We start from the raw sequence: 23,603 nt of genomic DNA on the forward strand, positions 1-23,603 counted from the left end.
TGAAGGAGCTAGAGTAAGGGAGAAGCGAGAGGCTAGTCACTGTAACTTTAGAACTTCCGATTTTAGTTCACTCTGTAAGGAGCTAGAAAAAATGTCATTCTATTAACGTGGGGACCAGAATTATGCTTAGATGAAGACTTGCATTGTTTGGAAGAAAAACTTAATAGGTGCTTGAAGTGGACTAGGAAGTTTTGTGGAGTTTGCTGTGGTTGGAACTGTTCTTTAGAAGGTGGGACCATTCTTTAGAAGAATGTAACAACATTCCTTACTGATTCATAGAGTGGGGCAGAGGAGAGAGAGGGAGGAAAAGGGGAAGAGAGAGATGCAGAGAGTTGGTGGCACATCTTCTGGGCTCCAAGATGTGACTCCCGTTTCTCACTAACATGCCTTTCAAATTTAGCAAGATATTCCATTTGGATTACAAAATGCTTGGTAGGAGTACATCATTTTTCACAACCAGTTCTGTGTCCATGTAGATGGATGCAGAGGTGAATCAGTGATACATGGGCTAGAAGCAGATAGGACCCAGATAGTAAAAGACCCATAGGAGTTGACAGAAATCTTAGGGTCTTTGAACCTGGCTATGGGAATGAGCTGGTTCAAAGAAATTTCTACCTAAAATAGAAGGGTAGGAACATAAAAGTTGATAAAAGTTAGAATTCATTGAACAAACATTGAGTGCTTCTGATGGGCCAGATACTAGGCTAGAATCAGGGGATAGAAGTAATGAAGATATGCTCCTCATAAAAAGAATGAGACAGGCAAGTAAATCCAATGGGTCATTATGGCCATAATAAGCCCAGAATGGACAGAAAGTACAGAGAAAAGGCATTGATCCACACTCATCAAAAACAACTTGCCCTTTTCAGATCTCTACACCACACACAAAACAAGGAGCATTTCTTACTAGGATAGTAAACTTGTTTGAAAGAAATTGAGAGAGGTCATTGTATCAACTTTGGGGTAGGATATATTCAAAGGCACTTATCCTTGTGGATATGTCTTTGTGGGCAGCAAGTCATAGATGTGGAAAAGACAGGCTCTGGAGAAAGGCCTGGCTGTGGTGTTGCCCACTAGTGGTCCAAGTACAAGAGTATATCAATAGGGGATCTAAATGAGAGGCCACTTGACTCTATGCATTTTTCAGCTATAGGGATGGCATTTCAAAATTTTAATCAGAAGCACTGTAATTATACATCAAAGCATTGCGTTTTATTCTGCCTTTGTCTTAACCATTGATGGAATGAGGCTGGTGCTTCCTAGTATGGCAGCAGTAAGCATGGCAGTGAAGATCACCAGCTGTAGTACCAGACTGCCTGGATTCAATCAGCTTAGATTCCTAACTGCATCACCTTGGGCGAGTTGTTTTACCCCTAGTGTCTCGGTTTCCTCATTTACTAAATAGTCATGAAATTGGCATATCCCCCATAGGTCTATTAAAGGATTCAGTGAATTAATAGAAGAATATAGTAAATATTCATGAAATGTAATCTAGAATAAAATTATTATACAGTCTGATCTAGGACAAGGAATAGAATGATATTAACAGTCTCAGACTCTTGAATGTATTTTCAATTCATTTCCTAACCCCCTCTTATGAAGTTTTATATATTTTTAAAAATAAATCTTTTTTTTTCTTTTTAACAGCAGACCATAATATTTACTGACCTCTCTTAAAGCTAGTCATCTACCATGGACACTTTGTCTCTATTTTAAGAAGTGTCAGTAACCTATTGCAACCACTGCCCCTTCCTTCCTCTGATTATGGTCTTGATTATAATGTTGCCCATCTAGTCTTTTTCTTCTGGATGATAAAGAATGGGCATTTGATTCTGGACTAGAATCCTGGCTCTAAGTCTTATTTTCCAGATAGCCTTCAGAGAGTTACTTAATCCCTTTTGGCACTGATTTCTCTTCTCTAAAATTGAGATATTACTTCTGACCTTATTGAATCACCATGAGGATTAAAAAGGATATCGGTACATAGAAAATACCCTGTCCAGGGCCTGTCACTTAGCAGCAGCTCTCTCTTTTTCTCTATTGGCCACTGGAATGATGATCAAATCAGGAAGCTCTGGTCCTAAGCCCCCTCTCTATTTAAGGAGGTACAATCAGTTATAGTTGGAGCTGGCTGGCTAACTGTAGCAGGTTGCCTGGCAACCCTCACAGATTTGCGACAGTCCTGAAAACAGTTTGCATCAACAAGCTTTCAATGATTGCAGCCGAACAGAAGCATTACCTAAAGCTGAAGGGACAGCAAATTGCTGGAACATCTTCCCAGCCTTTTGCAAGAATGATGTATGACCCAATTAGAGAGCAGGGGTTCATGAAAAGCCAAGGTTTACAATAAACAGCCTGTTCTTTGACCGTCATTACTGGTAGAACTAGTCAATGGCTAATTTGCTAACATGTACTTAATCTGGGGTGCACAAATGATAAGAAGCTAAGAAGAGATGGTTAAGATGCTACGGTAGTGTCCCACACAAGACGTGGCATGCTGTAGGTGACAACAGATGTCACTGACAGATGAACTGGTACAGTGGCCCTTTACAGGAATCAGATTCCATCTTGTATAAACTGAGGCCCAGGAAAGTAAAATTTATTCCGAAGGCCGAGGAGCTATTGGCCGTGCTGGAACAAAGTCCCAGTCTTCTGACTCTGGTGAATGTACCATCACCTATTCTGGCTGGTTCATTTTTAGACAATGGCAATTTCTTAAGAACTAATGGAGATTACATAATTCTCAGAAATACATTCCTAATTCAATCATTTTGAAAAATTTGCAAGACTAGAGTAAATGTGATTTCCATGAAATAATGATCTACCAAAAGAAAAGTATAAAGAAAAGATAAGAACAGATTTTTAACATGTGAGATCTAGACAAAAAATAGCTTCCTCCCCTTACAAAACTCCTTACCCTGTCTGGTTTTAAAGCCTTCAAGGCTTCAAGATTGCCCAGTGCCTTAGAAAAGAAGACCAGACACCTTAAATTAAAGCCTGGCCCTTAAATTAAAGCCTTTCTATCTGGCCCTAATGTCCTTTCTAGCCTTGCCCACCATTACCACCTTTACCTGTAGCCATCAGGTAGACAAACTGCCCTAGTTATCTTGTCCTGAATACCTACTTGACTTTTCTACCTCTCTGCTTTGGCTTTGTTGGTCCTTTTGCACGAGATGCATGTCTTCATTTTCTCCAAGTCCAAACTCAAGGCTCCTCCCTCTCTGAGATTTTACTGATCATCTGCCCAAACATGAGTTTAACCATCCTCAATTTTCCATAAAATTTCATTTTTAATTGCTTATAAGGAACTCACCACATATTAATTTGTCTTAGTAATAAGACTAGCATCCACTTGCCATTTACTGAGCATTTACTAAGTAGAAGGTACCATACAAGGCATTTCAACTGTTATCTCATTTTGTTATATGAAGGATATTTCTTTGGTATGGTAGATATTTTATCCCATGATTTATAAGTTCTTGGAGGACAAGGACACAGAGCAGTGTTTGGGTCTTGTGCAAAAATTTATGCATAATAAAAGGGTACAGAATGAAAAGCTAACGGTGAGAAATAAAGGTAGCTCTCTTTGATTTCACCTGTGTCCACAGAACTGTGAATTTTCCCATTTTCTAACTTTCTTTCAGGGATTCTAGCCAAATAAAGAGTTTAATAGGCTCTTTATTCTGAAGTGCAGCTGACCACACTAGATCTGCATTTCCACATGGCCACATGTGGTCCCTCCACTGCAGCTGAGCAGTTGGGCCCTCCCAAAGTACGTACGTCGAATCAGTGTCCTTTTCTTTCTTCCGTATTCCAAAGGCCTTCCTTGTACGTTTTTTCAATCCTGTGGGAAAACAACAAAGGGTCAAGGAAATCTATTTTCTATTTGAATATCCCTAGCAACATTCAAAGGAATGATATTTTTAGTTGCAAAACACCAGTTAAATTTGAACATTCAAAAAGCAATGAAAATTTCTTCATTTGTATGTATGTGTCTGTGTGTGCACGTGCATATGACTTATTAGTATTTTCGACAGATGTTTATCTTCTATTTTGGACAAACCAAGCTCAGTCTTGATTCTTCCATTCCTATTCTGTGAAGGCTCAGTCTGGGATTCCTATCTCCTCCATGTTCCATAGTTACATACATGGCTAGTGTTTCTTAGTATTATTCAGATATACTAAATGCCTCTATATTTCAAGACCTTAGACTTATTGGAGCACATGGGTGGCTCAATTGGGTAAGTGTCTAACTCTAGATTTAGGCTCAGGTCATGATCTCAGGATTGTGAGACTGAGCCCTGCATCGAGCCCTGCATTGGGCTCCATGCTCACCAGAGAGTCTACCTGAGATTCTCTCTCTTCCTCTGCCCCTTCCCTGCTTGTGCAATCTCTCTCTCAAATAAATAAATAAGTCTTAAAACAAAACAAAACAAAACAAAACAAAACAAAACCTTAGACTTGTTATTGGTAGTTTGGAAAGTCTTTCTGGCAAATTGAAGCTGAAAAAGTCCCTGAATTTCAGGATTTGTTTGGCACTAACAGGTGGAACAAAGGGAAAAACATGACAATATCAGGAATTTGATGACACCTTCTTCCAAAACATGTGAGTCAGCCCAAACCACTCAGGTTACATGAGTCATTCATTATCTGACTCTTAGGATGCTACTCATATAAAATCCCCCAAATGCCTCTGTTCAGTCTAATTTTGCATTTAATGGTCATTCCATTTAAGATGCCTAGGTCCTTATAATGTCAATGTTTGTTTTTAAAAAACATTTCTTCCCACATTAAGCTCTTCTTCATTATTCTTTACATTTCTTTATAGGTAAATTAATTGACATTTACAACAACCCACTCATAATATCTAGGAACACCTTATCCCTATTCATTTTCAATTTTAATTGTTAAAAACTTTCTTCCTTCTTCCTTCTAATTGCCTTAATCCCTCATAGGGACAAAATATCATAGCGACAATCATTTTCTTCTCATAATGTTCTTTGAGTTCAGGTCTCTTAATTGGCTTCTCCATGCTTTTAATTCAGGTTTGGGGTCACAAGGAATGCTGTATTTTACCAATCGCTACTGATTCTTATAAGACTATAAAATAAATACTATTATTATCTTAAGTTTCCAAATAATTTCATTTTCTGTAATTTGACTATGAGATAATAGATTGTATGCTCTACCTAATAGATCAGAAAATACACATAAATTCCAGTAATTATTGTATTAAATTAGTAACAGAACAGGCAATAGTAGTTTTCCATAAGCTCTGTCCTGTTTTTGATCACCAAATTTGTACAACAGCCAATATGAACTAGCTCAAGAACATCATGAATTGTCCATTTCTAGTATCATCTGTAAAAAAGATTTTATTTATTTGTTTTAGATACAGAAAGAGAAAGAACAAGAGAGGGAGAGAGAGCACATGGGAGTGTGGGATGAGGGCCTGAGGGAGAGGGACAAGCAGACTCTACACTCTATGTAGGGCTTGATCTCACTTGAGATCATGACCTGAGCTGAAATCAAGAGTCAGACGCTTAATCTACTGCACCACCCAGGTTACCTCCAGCATCATTTTTAAGTATGTAGCTTAATACAAGTTATATCTCTTTGTGCTTCAATCTCTCAGTCTATAACAAACCAGTCAATAATAAGTGATGAAAAAATGCTATGCCAATCTGTAATTTTAGTTTCACAGAAAGTTATATTTCCTGTACCTAGAATACATTCCTATATATGGAATATATATATATATATATATATATATATATACACACACACACATATATATATATATATATAGTAATATACCAAGGATGTGACATTCCAGAAAAACAGAACTAATCAAATTGTGGAATAAAATAAAATATTGGAAACATTTTTACCCCTTGAAAAGTCAAAAGATATCAGAAATTTAAGGAATTACGAAGATAACTTTGAAAGACTAAAGCAAAGCTATGAAATGTAGTTTTTTTTTTTTCTTTTTTCCAGTCTCTTCAATAAATGGTGCTGGGAAAATTGGACATCTACATACAGAAGAATGACCACTCTCTTGCACCATACACAAAGATAAATTCAAAATGGATGAAAGATCTTAATGTGAGACAAGATTCCATCAAAATCCTAGAGGAGAACACAGGCAACAACCTTTTGGAACTTGGCCACAGTAACTTCTTGCAAGATACATCCATGAAGGCAAGAGAAACAAAAGCAAAAATGAACCATTGGGACTTCATCAAGATAAGAAGCTTTTGCAAAGCAAAAGATACTGTCAACAAAACTCAAAGACAACCTACAGAATGGGAGAAGATATTTGCAAATGACGTATCAGATAAAAGGCTAGTTTCCAAGACCTATAAAGAACTTCTTAAGCTCAACAGCTAAGAACCAAACAATCCAATCATGAAATGGGCAAAAGACATGAACAGAAATCTCACAGAGGAAGACATCGACATGGCCAACAAGCACATGAGGAAATGCGCCGCATCACTTGCCATCAGGGAAATACAAATCAAAACCACAATGAGATCCCACCTCACACCAGTGAGAATGGGGAAAATTAACAAAGCAGGAAACCACAAATGTTGGAGAAGATGTGGAGAAAGGGGAACCCTCCTGTACTGTTGGTGGGAATGTGAACTGGTGCAGCCACTCTGGAAAACTGTGTGGAGGTTCCTCAAAGAGTTAAAAATAGATCTGCCCTACGACTCAGCAATTGCACTGCTGGGGATTTACCCCAAAGATACAGATGCAATGAAACGCTGGGACACCTGCACCCCGATGTTTCTAGCAGCAATGTCCACAATAGCCAAACTGTGGAAGGAGCCTCGGTGTCCATCAACAGATGAATGGATAAAGATGTGGTCTATGTATACAATGGAATATTACTCAGCCATTAGAAACGACAAATACCCACCATTTGCTTCAACATGGATGGAACTGGAGGGTATTATGCTGAGTGAAGTAAGTCAATTGGAGAAGGACAAACATTATATGGTCTCATTCATTTGGGGAATATAAAAAAATAGTGAAAGGGAATAAAGGGGAAAGGAGAAAAAATGAGTGGGAAATATCAGAAAGGGAGACAGAACATGAAAGACTCCTAACTCTGTGAAATGAACTAGGGGTGGTGGAAAGGGAGGTGGGCAGGGGGTGGGGGTGACTGGGTGACAGGCACTGTGGTGGGCACTTGACGGGATAAGCACTGGGTGTTATGCTATATGTTGGCAAATTGAACACCAATAAAAAATAAATTTATATAAAAAAAAGAAATGTAGATGTTATTCATATCTTAACAGATCCTTCAGAAGATCCAGGAAGAAACAGTCATACCAACTGTGTTAAAAGTGAATGTACAGGTGTGGTCATGACTTCTGAGAGTTCATTAGAAAATATTTGAAGAAATTTCTTTAAAGAGTAATAATAGTCAAAGATAATATAGGGATAACAAGTTAAAGACAGTATGTCTGGTAATCTAACAAGCTTTAAAAACACTATAGCCAATGATTTTTCACTTCTGACTCCAGAACTTCATAAGAATTTTAAAGTCACTCGCTATAGTATAATTGTTTTTAGGCTGGATCCTGAATATCTGTCAACTATTCTTTACCCAAAAATGAGAGGGAAAAGAAATCACTTATTTTTGAGAAATGAAGTAACTATTCCTTTGTCAATATCAAAAACATAGAGATATTAAAGGAAAGAACTTTGTTGTCTTGATGATCTTGGGCTAGAAAGGTTCTCTTCCAAGTTCTGGAAGTGAGAACATCCTCCCGTACGCATCCAGAACTACAGCCTTGGGTCAGCCACACAAGAAGTCTGACCTGTACCTCTAGCATCTTTCCACCTAATTCAGATTTCTTTTAGTTTCCTTTGGTATTATGAGAGCATCTAGTCAAGTCTGGGAACAACAAAAAAATTAAAAATAGACTGATTTTTTAAGAGAGTGGGAAAGATCATTTATTTCAAAATAGGCAGTCCTGGATATGATATTACAAGATAATAAAATAAAGCAGTGGGCACAGAAATTGACAACGGTGATACCACACACACAAAATATAGAATAAGAAGTTTCATCATTGCAATATTATTAGTTACTATTACTGAGATCCTACATATAGACCAAGCACCTGTTGCTTTGCATCTGTTGTCTCATTTATGTGAAAAAGTAGGAGGTGTTTTTTTTCTCAAATTATTATGAGCCTGAGGTTTGCCTAGGTTAGGTGCTATTATCACCACCATCAGGGAGGAAATTGGAGGCTCCTTTACCTCTCTATTGCTCCCCAAATGTTGAAATTCTCCAGGACTTTGTCCTAGGTTCCTCTGCATCCTCTCCCTGGGGCAATTTCATGTACTCACATGGTTTCACTTGCCATGTGTATGTAGATGAACCCTGAATCTATAGGTCAGGCCCAGTACCATCTCATGAGCTTCTGAATATATAGCACTTCTTCTCACACTCAGACTTCTATGAATAAATGTCAGATTTCTTCAAAAGTCTTCAGGCTCCACTTATTATATATATGCGATTAAACCTATAAAAGTATGCCCGATCATTTAGTTTACAATCATTTCTGAATAAAATTCCCCTTAAAATGAAATAGTTCTCATGGTGACAGATGGTAGCTTCACTTACTGTGGTAAACACTGAATAATATATGGAGTTGTCAAATCACTAAGTTGCGCACCTAAAACTAACATAACATTGTATGTTAACTGTACTTCAAAAATTAAAAATAAATTAATGAAATCATTCTCCAGGAAGAGATAAATGGATAAATAAAATGTATACCCATAAGTAAAATATATTTCTTTAAAAAATTTTTCATTTGTAAAATATATTTCTTATGACAGGTCCAGAAAGTTTGAGTCTTTTTTTAAAACTTAAAACAATCTTTTAAATTTAAAACATAAATTGTGTTTACTAGTGTTTTTCTCTGAAATTTCCCCAAGATAACCTAAAAAAAAAATCAAGATACCTTAGAACTTCCTGGCTTTAAGAGTATACAATTCTGCAGATAAAGAAACAGTACAGCTGAAAAAATTATCATTATCCATTTTATTTTATCCTGAGTAAAACTGTTCTACAGGAATTCAATTAACAAATACTAAATTCTGAATTTGAGCCTTTAAGTGTTACACTGAAAGCAGAATTGTTCAGAGGGGTCTTCTAAAAAGAAAACTTTGCACTCTATATTATATTAGGTCAACATCAAAATCTGATACTCAAAAGAACCTACAGGTTTTTTTTTGCTTGGTTGGTTTTATGTCTTCTGTTTTATTTTTTTTAAATCCTACTTGAAATATTTTTCTCCCTAAAAATGAAGACTGATTCTATGCATGAACAAGTTGAGGTAACAGTCCTTGAACTGAGTTTATTTATTTTTTTTAATGATTTATTTATTTATTTATGATAGACATAGAGAGAGAGGCAGAGACACAAGAGGAGGGAGAAGCAGGCTCCATGCCGGGAGCCCGACGTGGGACTCGATCCCGGGACTCCAGGATCGCACCCTGGGCCAAAGGCAGGCGCTAAACCGCTGAGCCACCCAGGGATCCCTTGAACTGAGTTAAGAAAAGGAGAAATCAAGGTATGAAAATCCTCTAGACAGGAGCTAAGGACCAGCCACACAGGAGACACTGCTGGTCTTAACCACAGATGTTGCCCTGCCAGATAGGAGTATAAGAGGAGAGTCTTGCCAATGATCCTCTTTTCTGTTCTTGTCCAGAATTCCTGTCACTCCACTGCTAGCTGGTAGTACAACAAAGAGAGACCAAACATAGAATGATCGTTGTCCTTTGACATGTTGACAGCTACTGGTTTTCCACCTGAGCTAATGTAAAGGGCTGAGCTGGGGAGACATCTGGGCTGGGTACAATAGAGAGGAGCCAAGGACAAAGCCAGGTTCCAACACTGGGGGATAGTGCACCTGCCAGGGTGAGGGAGGCATGTTCTGTGTATTTGATTGTTAATCTGTGAATCTGAAGGCATGACTTTTTGATTACCTTCTTTACTCATTTCCCAATCTTGCTTACTTTCCTTTTATGGATAGCTTTTCATTGTGTTCAAATCCTCATATAAACACAACACCTATGAAATTGTTGAAAAGGCACTACTTTTGGAGATCATCTTCCTAGGGGATACTTGATTCTTCTACTTCCCACCTCTCCTGAAACAATACTTTTGAGCAGAGCTTGGACAAGGCAAGGCCTGGGCACAAAGCTGGCTGTAGATTGACCTAGCAGTCTGGAAGAAAAAGGAGCATGAGGAGAAGTGGCAGTGACAGCTGTTTTGGGTCAGTATGTAAAACACAGGTCATAGAGGAACACAAATCATTCCTTCAGGTATCTCCCCAGAAGCCCGAAGACACTGCCTCCCAGAAACACAAGGGAAACATAGTGGAAAGGATAAGAATGCATGGAATTTGGAATCCAAAGATTTGGGATCAAACCCCAATTTGATCTATTAGTGGCTGTCACTTGCAGCAAAACTTAGAGAATCTAAAAGGTGCTGTGTTATTTTTAATGTAAGATTTATGTCCTCACAGGGCATGAGATTTGGAGGGATAATCCCAGTTTCCCCCTCTGTAATCACTAAGAGTGAGGGGAAGGTCACTCTAGTTCACTGAGTACCTCGTATGTACCAACACTATGCTTAGCACTTGACACAGACTAACCCTTTCAACAAACCTCAAAGGTATTACCAACCCTCTATTTTATGGATTAAGAAACAGACTCAAAGTGCTTAAATTCCTCTTCTAGCATCACTAAACAAACAAGCGATAGGACGAATATTTGAGCCGGGTGTGTTTGACTCCAAAGCCAAGCAACTTCTAACAGGGTGGTCATGAGGATTCTTGTTGGCACCCAGAGCAATGCCTGGGACTTGGTGAACACACCATCAATATTTGTTTAACAATTTTTTTAAAGGCCACTCAAAATTTGAATAATAATTAAAACAGAAACTAATGACTTTTTTCTGATGTTTGCAATATATATTCCATTGATACTTAGTTTTCTGGTATTCATTTGTATATATAGACATGTTAAGGAAGCTCCAAACTGCACAGGATGGACTTACCTGAATGCATAGTCATTAGGCCAGGGAATAGAGACTTGGGGTGAAGGGCGTATTGTGAATTCACCACATTTTTGGGTGAAGAATGTATATAATGGCACATCAAAAGGCTCAATTTAGCCCAAAATGTGTATCATAAATAAAAATGAATAGATGTAATTTATTAAGTACTTACAATGGTTTAGGAAATATGTCAGGAAGTTCTTTATCCTAGCCCAATACAACCTTATAAGGTGAGAGCTATTACTGTATTGATTCTATACCATGGGGCATGAGGAGAAACTGGTGCCAGGGCACATAGGTAGTACCTGTCAGACCACATTTCAGAGTTCCTTCTGCCCTGACTCCAGGATCCATGCTCTTCATGTCTTTGGAATAACTTGTTGCCAGTCATCACAATTCATTTTATTTTCTTATTAAAAAAACAAACAGACAGAAAGCAACTATATATATATATTTTTAATTGAAAGACATTTTTAGGAAAATTAAGAGGTACATTTCTTCAACATGAAGACTGTATTTTGCATGTTTAAATCTTCATATGCTGAACATAAGGAGACCCAATAGATGTTGCCAAATGGATTATTTCTGTAATAAGTGTAAATTTTCAGTTTGAGCCTTCATCAGCATGGTGGGTTACTCAAAGGTGAATCACATGTAATGAAATTATTTATTTTCTGCAGGAACCCAGGCCAAGCATTTGGTCTCAGTAATAAAAAACAGGCAAATTTAATTGCCCTGGGCATAATGCCCCATATTGACAGCAACTCTAGACTGGCAATATCTATTCATTATGATGGTCATTGTATTTCTGTCAGGAAAGATTAAGATGCTTTGCACATCAGCTCTTCCTCTAAGTTTTAAATATAGGTACTCTAATCTAATTCAGAGTCTTTGTCATAGGGTCTTACAGAACAATGTGAGACCAGTTAAAACGGAGGTCAACTCTTTCCATGATTTTTTATGATGCTTATGATTTTCAGTACCTAGACTACTGCCTAAGATATGGGAACTGCTTTATAAAAACGAGTACCAGGAAATATAAAAAGCCGAGTTCAGTGTATTGCAGTACTTGGCACATGATAGTCACTCAGCAAATGTTTGCTGGTTGCTCTACATATTTGCAATTCTAACCAAAATTGTTCCAATTTGATGGGCATGTGCCTTTGGTCCGAATGCTCTACCTTCATTTTTATTTGAGTCAAAGGAAATCCCGGTGTTCTTTGTACTTAGTAAGCACAAAGATGGTACCCCACCATTCTGAGCTGAGCCTACGGGGAGAAATGCACATCCTGACAATATACTTCATTTGTATTGGATTGCAAAAGGGCCTGAGATGGATGGCACCTTGAAATTCAGATGTGATATGTGAGAGTTCATGTTAATGCACTAAAATGGAGATTGCTAGAAGGCACTTAAGAACTTAAAGGAGCTAAAAACAGTGATGACTTTTTTAAAAAAAGAATGTTTGACCTTTTGGTGACATGGATGAAGATGTTAAAGAGAAGATGGCCATGGAACAGATTTGCCATAAAAAGATTTCGTGTTTGCTATGCTGTTATTAATGGAATGAAGGAGCTGAGTAGAGTTAGGAAGAATTTTAAGCATGTGAACAACTTCTGTTAAGATTTAAGTAGCAAGATCCATGGGTAGCATATGTTGTTATAGTGAAAATGAGGAGGTTTGAGCTCTAAGAGACTTGAATTCAAATAACTTCTCTACCTCCTAGGGCAAGTATCTTTGAGTTTCACTCTTCTCAGCTATTTACCATAAAAGCTTTTTGTAAAGTTTAAAATGGGAGTAAAAGTCCTGTATAACACCTAACATATATTGTGCACCACTTTATGCAGATTCTTCTTGCCTTTCTTAGTTTTGATAGTTACAAAGCAATTGGAAATCAGCCATTTTAATTGATTACATAAGGACAACTAAATGCCTGATTTGTACATCTACTCCTTTAGAAATAAAAATACATAGAAATAAAAAATAATCAAAATTTCAAAATCTGGAGCTTTCTTTGGTTACTTAAAAAGATTTATTTATTTATTTATTTATTTATTTATTTATTTATTTATTTATAGATAGATAGATAGATAGATAGATAGATAGCTCATGCGCACCAGTAAGGATAGGGGCAGAGGAAAAGGGAAAGAATCCTCAAGCAGGCTCCCCAATAAGCGTGCGAAGCCCAACTTTGCAGGGCTCAATCCCAGGATCCTGAGATGATGGCCTGAGTGGAAATCAAGGGTCAGATGCCCTTAGCCATTTGAGCCACCCAGGCACCCCTGGTTACATTTTTAATAACAAAACTGAACTTGGTCTCAAGAAATATAAATTTACTAATATCTATCACAAAAAGTAGTGGAGATTAAGAGATTCAGCCTTTTAAAGAAGCACAATCACCTTCTGTAGCAGAAAAATACAGCATTGATGAAGACTTTGCTAAATGCAAGTCTATTACAAACTTAATCAGCTGGTCTTCTCAGGGTGATTTGGAAAGAAGCCAATGTTACTTCTACTTGGATTAGTGGTATATCGAATTTGAAGTTTCTTGCCCCCACCCTGAGGAGGAGAAACACACATTCTACTGGAAAAATAACACTGCAAACACTAGTGAAATTAATTTGACCTGTTCCTTAAGAACCTTGTTCTGTAAAATGGTTCCCCTCTTATTCACTCTTCTCTCCTTCCTCACATTCACGGATTCTCTTCTCTCCCCTCTGTCTCCAATCCCTCCCCTCCCCTGACATTGCCATGTAGACTAAATTGAAGTTAATGATCCTGTTCAGATGGACTCTGGTTTTCAGGCATAAACAGAAAAATTCAATTGAGTCATAATTCACCAAATATCATTTCCCAAACCTCCATTTTCAACAAGAAAATAATTTTAAAAAAAGAAAACTGGACAATAACAGAAATCCTTTTCAGATCCTTTTTTTCTTTTTATATTTCTTCCAGAGAGGAAGGAACAAGTACTTTTGTAAAACCTTTAAGTTGTTACTACATAACAAATAAATGTACCATTTAGTGCTCTGAATTAAATTCTTAAATTCTTCAAAGGTGAATTAAAAAAGAAAACTGGACCACAGCCTACTAGAATTCTTGTGGTTTAATTCTAACCTACAAGGTGGAGGCACAGAGATGGGCAAGGAGAAAGGAGATTTATATGGCACAGCCGAATTTAACACATCATAGGCTCTTAGCCAACTTTACTTAGTAAGAATCCATGAAGTCTACTTCCAAAATGGAATAGTAATAGTTTAAAAAGTTAAAAATATGTAAATATAGAGATATTGTCAAAAAAAGATCAGTTATTGAATAAACAAGTACAAAAAAAGGTACAAAAGGGAGCTAAATACAGAATTTAGCTCTAAGTTTTTTTGAGAGCTCTTAGAGGCCTGCATCTAGGATGCATGTGGATTGACCCCATTTACTAAATTTATAATGATAATGATTATCCATGTATTTATTCACCTGTCCTCCATCCATCCATCCTTTCATCCTCACACACATCCATTCTTTGGCTATAAATCTCAATAGATTACAAAGTTCATTGTCATGAAATTATTCCTGTGGGATAACATGAATCTATTAAGTTGCAATGAAAACCTGGTTCCCTTTTGCCTCTTCTCATTAGGAGGCAGAAAATATCAAGTTAACCCTCTTGAGAAATTAATCCCTGATAGGCTTTCAGATTTATCAAGCAATCCCCTCAGCATAGGTAAATGGTCATATTATTATTCCCTTCCTTTATATACAAGTCTTATACTCCAAACGTTTATATTGATTTGTTACTCTAACGAGTCTCTGGCTCTAGGTCTTCATACTTACCTAGCAAGCTCAGAATGGCTTCCATATTTTCAATATTTTTCCATATTGGTCAGTATTCTCTTCACTAATACCCCAGTATTGACCAAGGATATAACTTTAGTCTTTTATTCAGTGCCTAGCGTCATGCAAGCTCCAGAGTATTTGTGATCACTGTCAGAAGATCTCCTCATCTTCTCATTCAGTGGTTGACAGAATAGGAACCTGTCAAACATCTATCACGTGCCAGGGACTCTTCTAGGCTAGGGATACAGTATCTAATAGAACCCTTGAATTATGTAAGATCACAGATCAGTTATTAAAACCCTAAAACACCCACCTTTAATTAAGTAGCTGTTACCCATTTTAGCTCTTTCTTATCTGTTCATTAGTGTGACATATATGCATAATTGTGTGGTATTTGAGGTGAAGAGTGACATAAGATGAGGAAGTCAGGGGCCAGATAATGCAAGTTCTTGAAAGTTAAGGATTTTAGATTTTAAGGGCAAGGGGCACTCATGAAAAGCCTTTGAGCAGAAAAGAACATCATCTATTATCTAGTCCCAGAATGTTCCATCATCTATTATCTAATTTGATGTCACTATGACATGCTAAATAAATGAAATGACTGTTTTCTTTTTTTTTTTGAAATGACTGTTTTCTAGATCATCAAAATTACTCAATTACATTGAGTATTCTTTGGTGTTAAAAGTATTATGCTATAGTGGTTATTGAAAGCTAATATATTTTTAAAAGATTTTATTTATTTATTTATTTATTTATTTATTTATTTATTTATTTGACAGAGAGAGAAAGCAAGCCCACGAGGGAGAGGGAGAAGCAGGGTCCCAGCTGAGCAAAGAGCTCAATGGAAGGCTTGATTCCAGGAGTCTGGGTTCATGAACTGAGCCACTCAGGTGCCCTGAAAACTAATATTTGAGTATGGTTTTGGTATAGAAATTCAAACCAAAGTAATTTGCCAGAACAGCTGAATTCTTGCACTCTTTTTACCTCTTAAGAGTTTACCATTTGTGACAGTATGAAAATATATCACTTTTGATAATCCTAATTGAGATTCAAACTAATTAAGAGCCTTCTGTTTAGATCTCCATAACTCCTGAACTCAAACCCCTCACAGTTTTGTCACATTTGCAATCAGCTTCAAAATCAAATTTTAGCTTTACCACTAACCAGCTGTGTTTCCTGAATTGTAAAATACCTGTTTCCCATGATGTTGTAATAAATGAGAAAATAATTCAAATACGTAAATTAAATGCTACCTAAGCAGAAAGTAATATCATTACTTATTAGTGTGATTATTATTATCATTTTAATTGAGAGTTGAAAGACAGTAAACTGTGGTAGTGTATACCACCTAAAAGTAAAGTATTCAATCCAGTGAAAATAGTAAGGTCTCTCTCTTTCCTTGTTAACACAGAAGGGGAAGGAAAATCCATTTCTCCTCACAAACCATTTGGTATATTTTCTGGCTTCTTCTGTTGGATATGTTAACTTGAAGATTCTATAAAATCTTGTCTACTTCTCAGCAATCTAACAAGATAATGACACATGTTCACATGGAGCGTGAATAATTGAAAGCAGAACTTCCTCCCAAGCCAGTTCCTCCCTTCTCTCCAATGGTACCATCATTCCCCAAGATGCTTCATCTAGACTCCTCCTTACCTTTCCTTTCTACAGCCAATCCATCGGGGAATGCTGTTAGCTCTCTTTCTTTTCTATTTCTTTTTTTTAAAAGACTTTATTTATTTATTCATGAGAGACACACACAGAGAGAGGCAGGGACATAGGCAGAGGGAGAGGTAGGCTTCCTGCGGAAACCTGATGGGGAACTCGATCCTGGGACTACAGGACCATGACCTAAGCCAAAGGCAAAAGCTCAACCACTGAGCTACCCAGGTACATCAGCTCTAGTTCTTATATAGATCCACCCCATTTCCCCTAGGCTCCTTCCATCTCATAAGGTTCTCATTTCTGTAGAAATGCCAAGATCCAAATGGCCTCTAAGATTGCCTTGGAAGAGGAAGAAAGCATAAGAAAGGCAATCCAGAAATGGTTACCACCTCAGCCAGGAAAGAGTTCTCTACCATTAACTAAAGAGTATGGCTTATATAGCCAATGGTCTCACCTAGATGTAAGAGATGCTGAAAAACAAAATTCCTGCCTGCCAAGCCAGTCCCTAGCAACACTTTGCACTGTGGTAAGGGAACTCAGCTCTTTGGAAGTCAGCTGGCTGTCTCTTTCAATCCCTGCTTGGATGGAAGACACTATCACTTCTCTGCAGCCATGAACTCTAGTTCCACATAATTAACTGGTTCTGCCACTTGCTACTTGTGTTAATTTGAATAAATATATACCTCTCTTAGCCTCAGTATTCTCATCCAAAGGATTGCTATGAAAACTAAATAAATCATGCATATAATGTGCTTAACAAAATCAATGGCTTGACCCAAACATTATTATCTAAAAATTGAGTCTGAATATAAAACTGATCCCAGGATAAATTCTTAAAATGTTTGGGTTAATAAAAAAATCTATGCTATGGTTTATTGAATTACCTTTATCCCCCTAAGGGTAATGTTGAAGAAGGCTTTGAGGTTTTTAACCATCCCCCCAATCATAATTTAAGGCAAAAGATTTTGTTCTTGGAAGGGGGTTTTAATCAGCTTCTGTTAAAGGACAAGAAAGAGGAAATAACACAGCACACCTGACAGGTAATTGAGTCACAGAATAGCAGGGTGGAGGTCAACATCTGGTTTGGTACTAGATTGGCAAAACTAAAGCCCTGAGAGATTAAAGCAGTAGGCCCACAGCCACACAGAGAATTCCAGAGGGTGCTGGATTACAACCTTCATGCTTTACTCAGTCCAACATATTTTACCTGTTGATCTGCTCAATATGGGCGAGCATATACATGCGTGTGTATGATAAATATTTATTAATATAAAATATAAATATGTATATGTGTTTGTATGTGTGTGTATATCTATCATCTATCTATCTATCTATCTATCTATCTATCTATCTATCTATAGAGAGAGAGCACATAAGCTATATACCTATCTTCTCTAGTACTCTAAAATACCATGTAGTTTCAGGTTTGAGTATACTTTTACTTTCTCCTTCTATGTTAAATATATCTCATTACTTTCTAAATGTCGAGAGCAGTGTTGTAAACACCTATTTGGCTGAATCTCATTGCCCTGGCAATCTGAATCACATTTCCAGTGGCACTAATACCTTTTTAGCTGGAATTTGGCTTAGCATTTTGATTAAGGTTTCTGTTAAGTACTCTAAAAAGACTTTTCCATTTATGAGACTGTAACCTCAAAGACAGAAGGGGAGTAAAAGGTGACTTTAATAATAGAAAACAAAACAAAACAGAAAAAAGTCATTAAGGACAGTGTCTGTAGAAATGCCAAGATCCAAATGCTGAATATGAATTAAGCTAATTATGTGGTACTCCCCACAAGTGTGTTTTGTTCTTCCTGGAATAGTCAACATTTACAAGAGAAATTGTATTCTTGATTCAAAAATTTGCCAGCATGCTAGTTGGGCTGCCCCAGATATTTCTCCTTTGAAACTCCCTTGAAAACCAAGGCTAGCTCTAGTTTTGTTTTGTTTTGTTTCATGGCCACCTAAACCCATGTACATGCCTTCTTCATCTCTGCCACTAGGTTTAAGTGCACCCTACCTCAGTGATTTCAGTGGGATTCAATTTGCTCTGAAGTTACCAGAAGGTAGAACTCCTTACTTAGTGTGGCATTTAGGACTTGTTCTGTTTTATCTACACCATTACTCTTTGAACACCCTGCTCTGCAACCAAAGGAAAATTCTCCTCATTCCCTAAACAAGCACATTCATGACCTGTTAGCTTCTGTTTGGAGGACTATCTCTTTGAACAACCTTCTCTTCAAACTAGAAAGTCACCCACCTCAGGAATGCCTGACTATGTCTGCAGGAAGTGTTCCTTTAGAAGTGTTTTTCTTTTCTGCTTGGGTTCTTCCGAACTTCACTTAAGATTTCCTTATAGAACTTAATAGCTTTTCTTGCCTCATTTTTTGCCTGCTCCAGTTTATGTTATCTTTGTTCTTTTAAATTTTAAACTGCTTTATTTTATTTTATTTTATTTTATTTTATTTTTATTTATTTTTTTAAGCTGCTTTAGAATAGGACCCACACATGTCATTCATTTTGTGCCCCAATCGGTGAACCTAATTCAGTGCCCAGTACACAGCAGATGGTCACTGAACATTCACTAATTGAGAAAAAGCTTTCAAGCCAAGCAGAGACTCAAGTGGTAAAAATCACCTTCTCCATTATTATTTGATATAAGCCACCAAACAAGGAGTTTTCTAGTTAAGACTTTTTTTCCATCACTAGGAAAAGAAACTCCACTAAATGCTTGGAAAGCTTTACTTATCTAAGAGCATGTATCATAAATACAGCCAAAAAAAAAAAAAAAAAGACCAACCCCCCCTCCCTAGAAAAACAAAAAAAAAAACACAGCAAAGTATATGAATATGTAGAAGGAAAGGTGAAAGAAGTTGTCACACTTGGGTATGTAAGTATGTAAACATGAATGAGCTTACACGTATGTAAGTATGTAACACTTGTGTACACAACACAGAAAGGACTCTCAGATTCTTCCTTAGTACCTACTCCCTCTTGTTTTAAGGACAAAAATAACAACATTAGTGATCTCCTTTTCCAGACCAGATGGGCAGCAGCTAAATGGAATGAGTCAAAGCGGCAAAGTTAAACGTTGGTCATTATGGCAGCTGCCAGAGAGAGAAGGATCCATCATACTCTTTAGATGATGAAAGAGCTTTTATCTTGGGGCTACCAGCCCAATACATAACAACAGTGCCTGTTGCTTTCTTGCTTGGTTGAATTAAAGCATAGGGCATTAGTTGGAATTCTAAACAATGATACATATAAAAAACATTTTTATTTTTTTAAGGTTTTATTTATTTATTTGACAGAGAGAGAGAACACAAGCAGGGGAGTGACAGGCAGAGGGAAAAGTAGGCTCCCCACTGAGCAGGGAGTCTGACCCCGTGTTCTATCCCAGGACCCTGGGATCATGACCTGAGCTGATCCCTAAGCCAAAGGCAGATGCTTAACCAACTGAGCCACCCAGGTGCCCCTAAAAAGCACTTTTAAAGTTGTCTTAAGTAGTTAGGAAAATGTTACTTTCACCATCAAAAATAGATTAAATTATCTTTGATGGTCTTTGCATAGGAAACACAAGCAATATGAGCATATTATATTTAAGAATGTATATCACATATATATTAAAGACATGAAATCTATACTAATATATATCCATAATATGTATTAACATAATACATCAAAACCTAGTTTTTGATATTTCTAAACTGTAATATATATTATATTTACATATATTATATGTAAAAATATTATATTCTTTTTTTTAGAAAATTTAATTCTATGGAATAAAACTAGCTAGCATTTATTAAACGCCATCATGTAATTTTTATGCATTATCTCATTAAAACTCACAGCCACACACGGTGATGCGGATATAGTCATCCTTGCTTTGCAGATGAGGAACACTTCTCAGAGAAGTGCCACAAGTTTCTAACATAGCACAGATAATAAACGATGGGTCAAGGGTCACATTCAGGCTTGTCAAAACCCAAGGCCCATGTCCCTGACCCCTACCCATTTATGCATGTCTGCTGGGTGGCTGAGCAGAGAGTGAGCAGTGCACACAGGGCCCTGACCATGCACTTGCTAAAGTAGCTCACAAGTGAGATCCAGTGATCTCCTCAAGCACCCCTAGTCTCCTCTCACAGCACGCCTGGGAATATCTGCTCTTTATGGTCTGCTCTGTTCTGTTGCTATCATTATTACAGAAAAACGTTTGTCGTCAAGAAGGCTTTTTGAAATGGCCTGACCTCTGAAGAAACTGAAGAGATTGATTAGGCATCTTTGTGACAGGGTGTCCCCTGGTGGAGGTAGGGAGATGGGGGAGGGTGGGAACTTCACTCAAAGCCTTTCAGAACGCCCCACTGATAGAATAGGGTCATTCACACAATTAGAAGGCCGGAGGAAAGAATGTACCATTTCTATCTCTGAATTACTAATTTTTATTTTAGCCCTGGAGATAGTGACTTCAGCTTCTTTGCTTCAAATACCCTTAGTCATCAATCACCAGCTAACTCTTCTCCCCAACACTACTATGGTGCATCCTCTGTCACTCAGCTATGTCCAACGGTAGGCCATGCCCAAAATAGTTCTCTGCTTCACATCTGCCTCTGGGTGCTCTCTAGTAGAGAGCAGGTTTTATTTATAAGTCATGCATTGAAGTTGCTGGGCTAGCTGGCCATTGTGTGTAATAGAACTCCAAGCCTTGGAAGGAACTCGTTGTTTGAGATGACCAGTTGATATTTTGTTTTTTTGAAATATGAGGGGATGATGAGGAAAGTTCATAGTTAGGAGAAGAGTGTTAGAAACCCAATCATGTTTCATCAGCAATTTTTTTTTTCATCAGCAATTAAAATGGACCTGGGAATGGGTTTGAATTCTGTTGAGAAATCAAAGTAGTAAAAACCACATTACAAGATAGTCTAGTTCACAAAAACAATACATGACTCCAATCTTGCTTTCGTCAGGCCGAATGTTGTAGGATTCCAGGAAAAACGTAATTGTGAAAATGGTCTCTCTGTAACAAATAATGTCTGTTAGTATGTAGTAGCTGTTCTTAACTTCTTTTTGGTCACAGACTTCATTGAGAATCTAATAAAAGCTATGGATTCTCTCCCCATAAAATATTGTCATGCACCTATATCTACCAACCTGTGTGTACTATTCTTGGGAATTTATAGACTTCCTAAATGTATCACAGGCCGAGTTAATTTAAGTCCCTTTCTCTGTAGGAACTCAATTATTTTTTGCATTAATGTGTAACAATGGTATATAATAAATGATATTGGCTGAGACAACCCAGTTATGCCAAGCATTGTAGTGAAGCTTGGTCAGATATTAAATGAGTTATTCAACACTTTAGAAAGAATCAGAGTCTGAGTCAGGCTTAGAATTCACAGTGTTTGTCCTTGGACCCATAATGATGGATGTCTTAAATTACAGTCAATCAGCCGAGTCCTCTGTTATGTCTCTGTGATGAAGCCTCTCTATTTTTCTTCTGGCTCTTCTAGTCATCTGTCTGTTTCTGTTACAAACAGCTACAGTGCTTTTGCTAGGCCCACGGCTTTTAAAAATGAGTAGAGGAGAGGGGGGAAAAAAGCATATATATTTTAGAAGTAGAAATAGAAACTAAAGAGCTTGATCATTAGCAATGATAATAAAAGAAAAAACAGAGCTCCTACTGGCTGCTAATTATAATGGTAGGCCCTCTCATGCATCTTATCTCACAGAAGCCATAAATCCATCCTGCTGAGGAGGTATCATCCATTCACTATTTTATGTATGGGTAGCCAGAGGCTCTAAGAGACTATGTGACTTGTGTAAGACCCCCTGGTTAATAAACTGCACTCTTAACATATATTTGTGTCTGACTCCAAGTCTAGTATTTTTTCCCATTATATATGCTTTTAAAGTACTTATTTTATTTTTTAAAGATTTTATTTATTTATTCATGAGAGACAGAGACCGAGAGGCAGAGACACAGGCAGAGGGAGAAGCAGGCTCCATGCAGGGAGCCGGATGTGGGACATGATCCCAAGACTCCAGGATCACACCCTGGGCCAAAGGCAGGCGCTAAACCGCTGAGCATCCCATAAAGTACTTATTTTAAAAATGAAATCTAGGGACACCTGAGTGGCTCAGTGGTTGAGCATTTGCCTTTGACTCAGGTCATGATCCCGGGGTTCTGGGATCGAGCTCCACATCAGGCTCCTCGCAGGGTGCCTGTTTCTCTCTCTGCCTATATCTTTGCCTCTCTCTCTATGTCTTTGCCTCTCTTAAATAAATAAAATCTTTGAAAAAAAGAAGTTAAAAAAAATGAGATCTAGTTCCACACTTCCAGTATCTTAACATTCTCTATGTCTGAGAGATTTCAAAACTTCCCCCAGATGAAAAGATATGCATGGAGGAGAAAAGGTGACCTACACCTAGAATACTCAGGTGGATTCCAACACTAAGGTTACATGGTCTTGGCTAAGCCACAGAACAATTGAAACCTTACTTGGAGAACTGGGCTTCTATCCATGAGCATTCAGATTCATGCTGCCTTTTCTTCCAAGATGTGGCCAATTGAACCACAGAGACAATCAGTGGTATCAGGCAGTAATGAGGAAACTTCATATCTTGTTTCCATTCACCCTCAGACACCAAACTAACTTTCACCCATATTTCCTTCTAGATGGAAATTGAAAGCCCTTATGAACTGTCATGGCAAGAATATCAGCTTGTGTTGGCCTGTGAAGGGATCGTGAGTCATTGTGTGGCTGTATTTGTTATGAGCTCTGAGACTCACCAGGTAACACAATAGTCTTATGTTAACTAAAATGATGGCCTCCCTGCCACATCCCGTTACAACATGGTCCATTATAATGACCTGGTGCCAGTGTCCTTAGATTAATTTTAAGTGTCCAGGTTGAAAACAAAGCCACGTTACAGTTCTGTGGGGGAAATGTTTTAGCAGTGCCACATCTCAGTCTTCTCAGACTTTGATTTTGCTTCTTGGACTTCCCAGCTTCCCATTCCT

The 23,603-nt window shown here is 37.6% G+C and overlaps 1 protein-coding gene and 1 long non-coding RNA gene across 31 annotated transcripts in view; one reads left to right on the top strand and one right to left on the bottom strand.

Annotated features, from left to right (window-relative positions):
• SGIP1 (SH3GL interacting endocytic adaptor 1) overlaps window positions 1–23,603 on the bottom strand; it is a 207,274-nt gene that overhangs the window by 119,951 nt on the left and 63,720 nt on the right. For all 26 annotated transcript variants that reach the window (XM_049110318.1, XM_049110321.1, XM_049110317.1 and 23 more), the window contains one exon: window positions 3,781–3,844. In XM_049110318.1, coding sequence (XP_048966275.1) covers window positions 3,781–3,844 — 64 coding nt within the window. The remainder of the gene's footprint in view (window positions 1–3,780; window positions 3,845–23,603) is intronic.
• LOC112647188 (uncharacterized) overlaps window positions 1–23,603 on the top strand; it is a 142,736-nt gene that overhangs the window by 91,776 nt on the left and 27,357 nt on the right. For 4 of the 5 annotated variants that reach the window (XR_007410809.1, XR_003128171.3, XR_004816236.2 and 1 more), the window contains exons 5-6: window positions 9,423–9,596; window positions 23,259–23,375. This is a non-coding gene — a long non-coding RNA (uncharacterized LOC112647188). The remainder of the gene's footprint in view (window positions 1–9,422; window positions 9,597–23,258; window positions 23,376–23,603) is intronic. The other variant, XR_007410811.1, reaches the window with a different exon arrangement.

Source organism: Canis lupus, chromosome 5 (genome assembly GCF_003254725.2).
Source record: "Canis lupus dingo isolate Sandy chromosome 5, ASM325472v2, whole genome shotgun sequence".
NCBI lineage: Eukaryota > Metazoa > Chordata > Mammalia > Carnivora > Canidae > Canis > Canis lupus.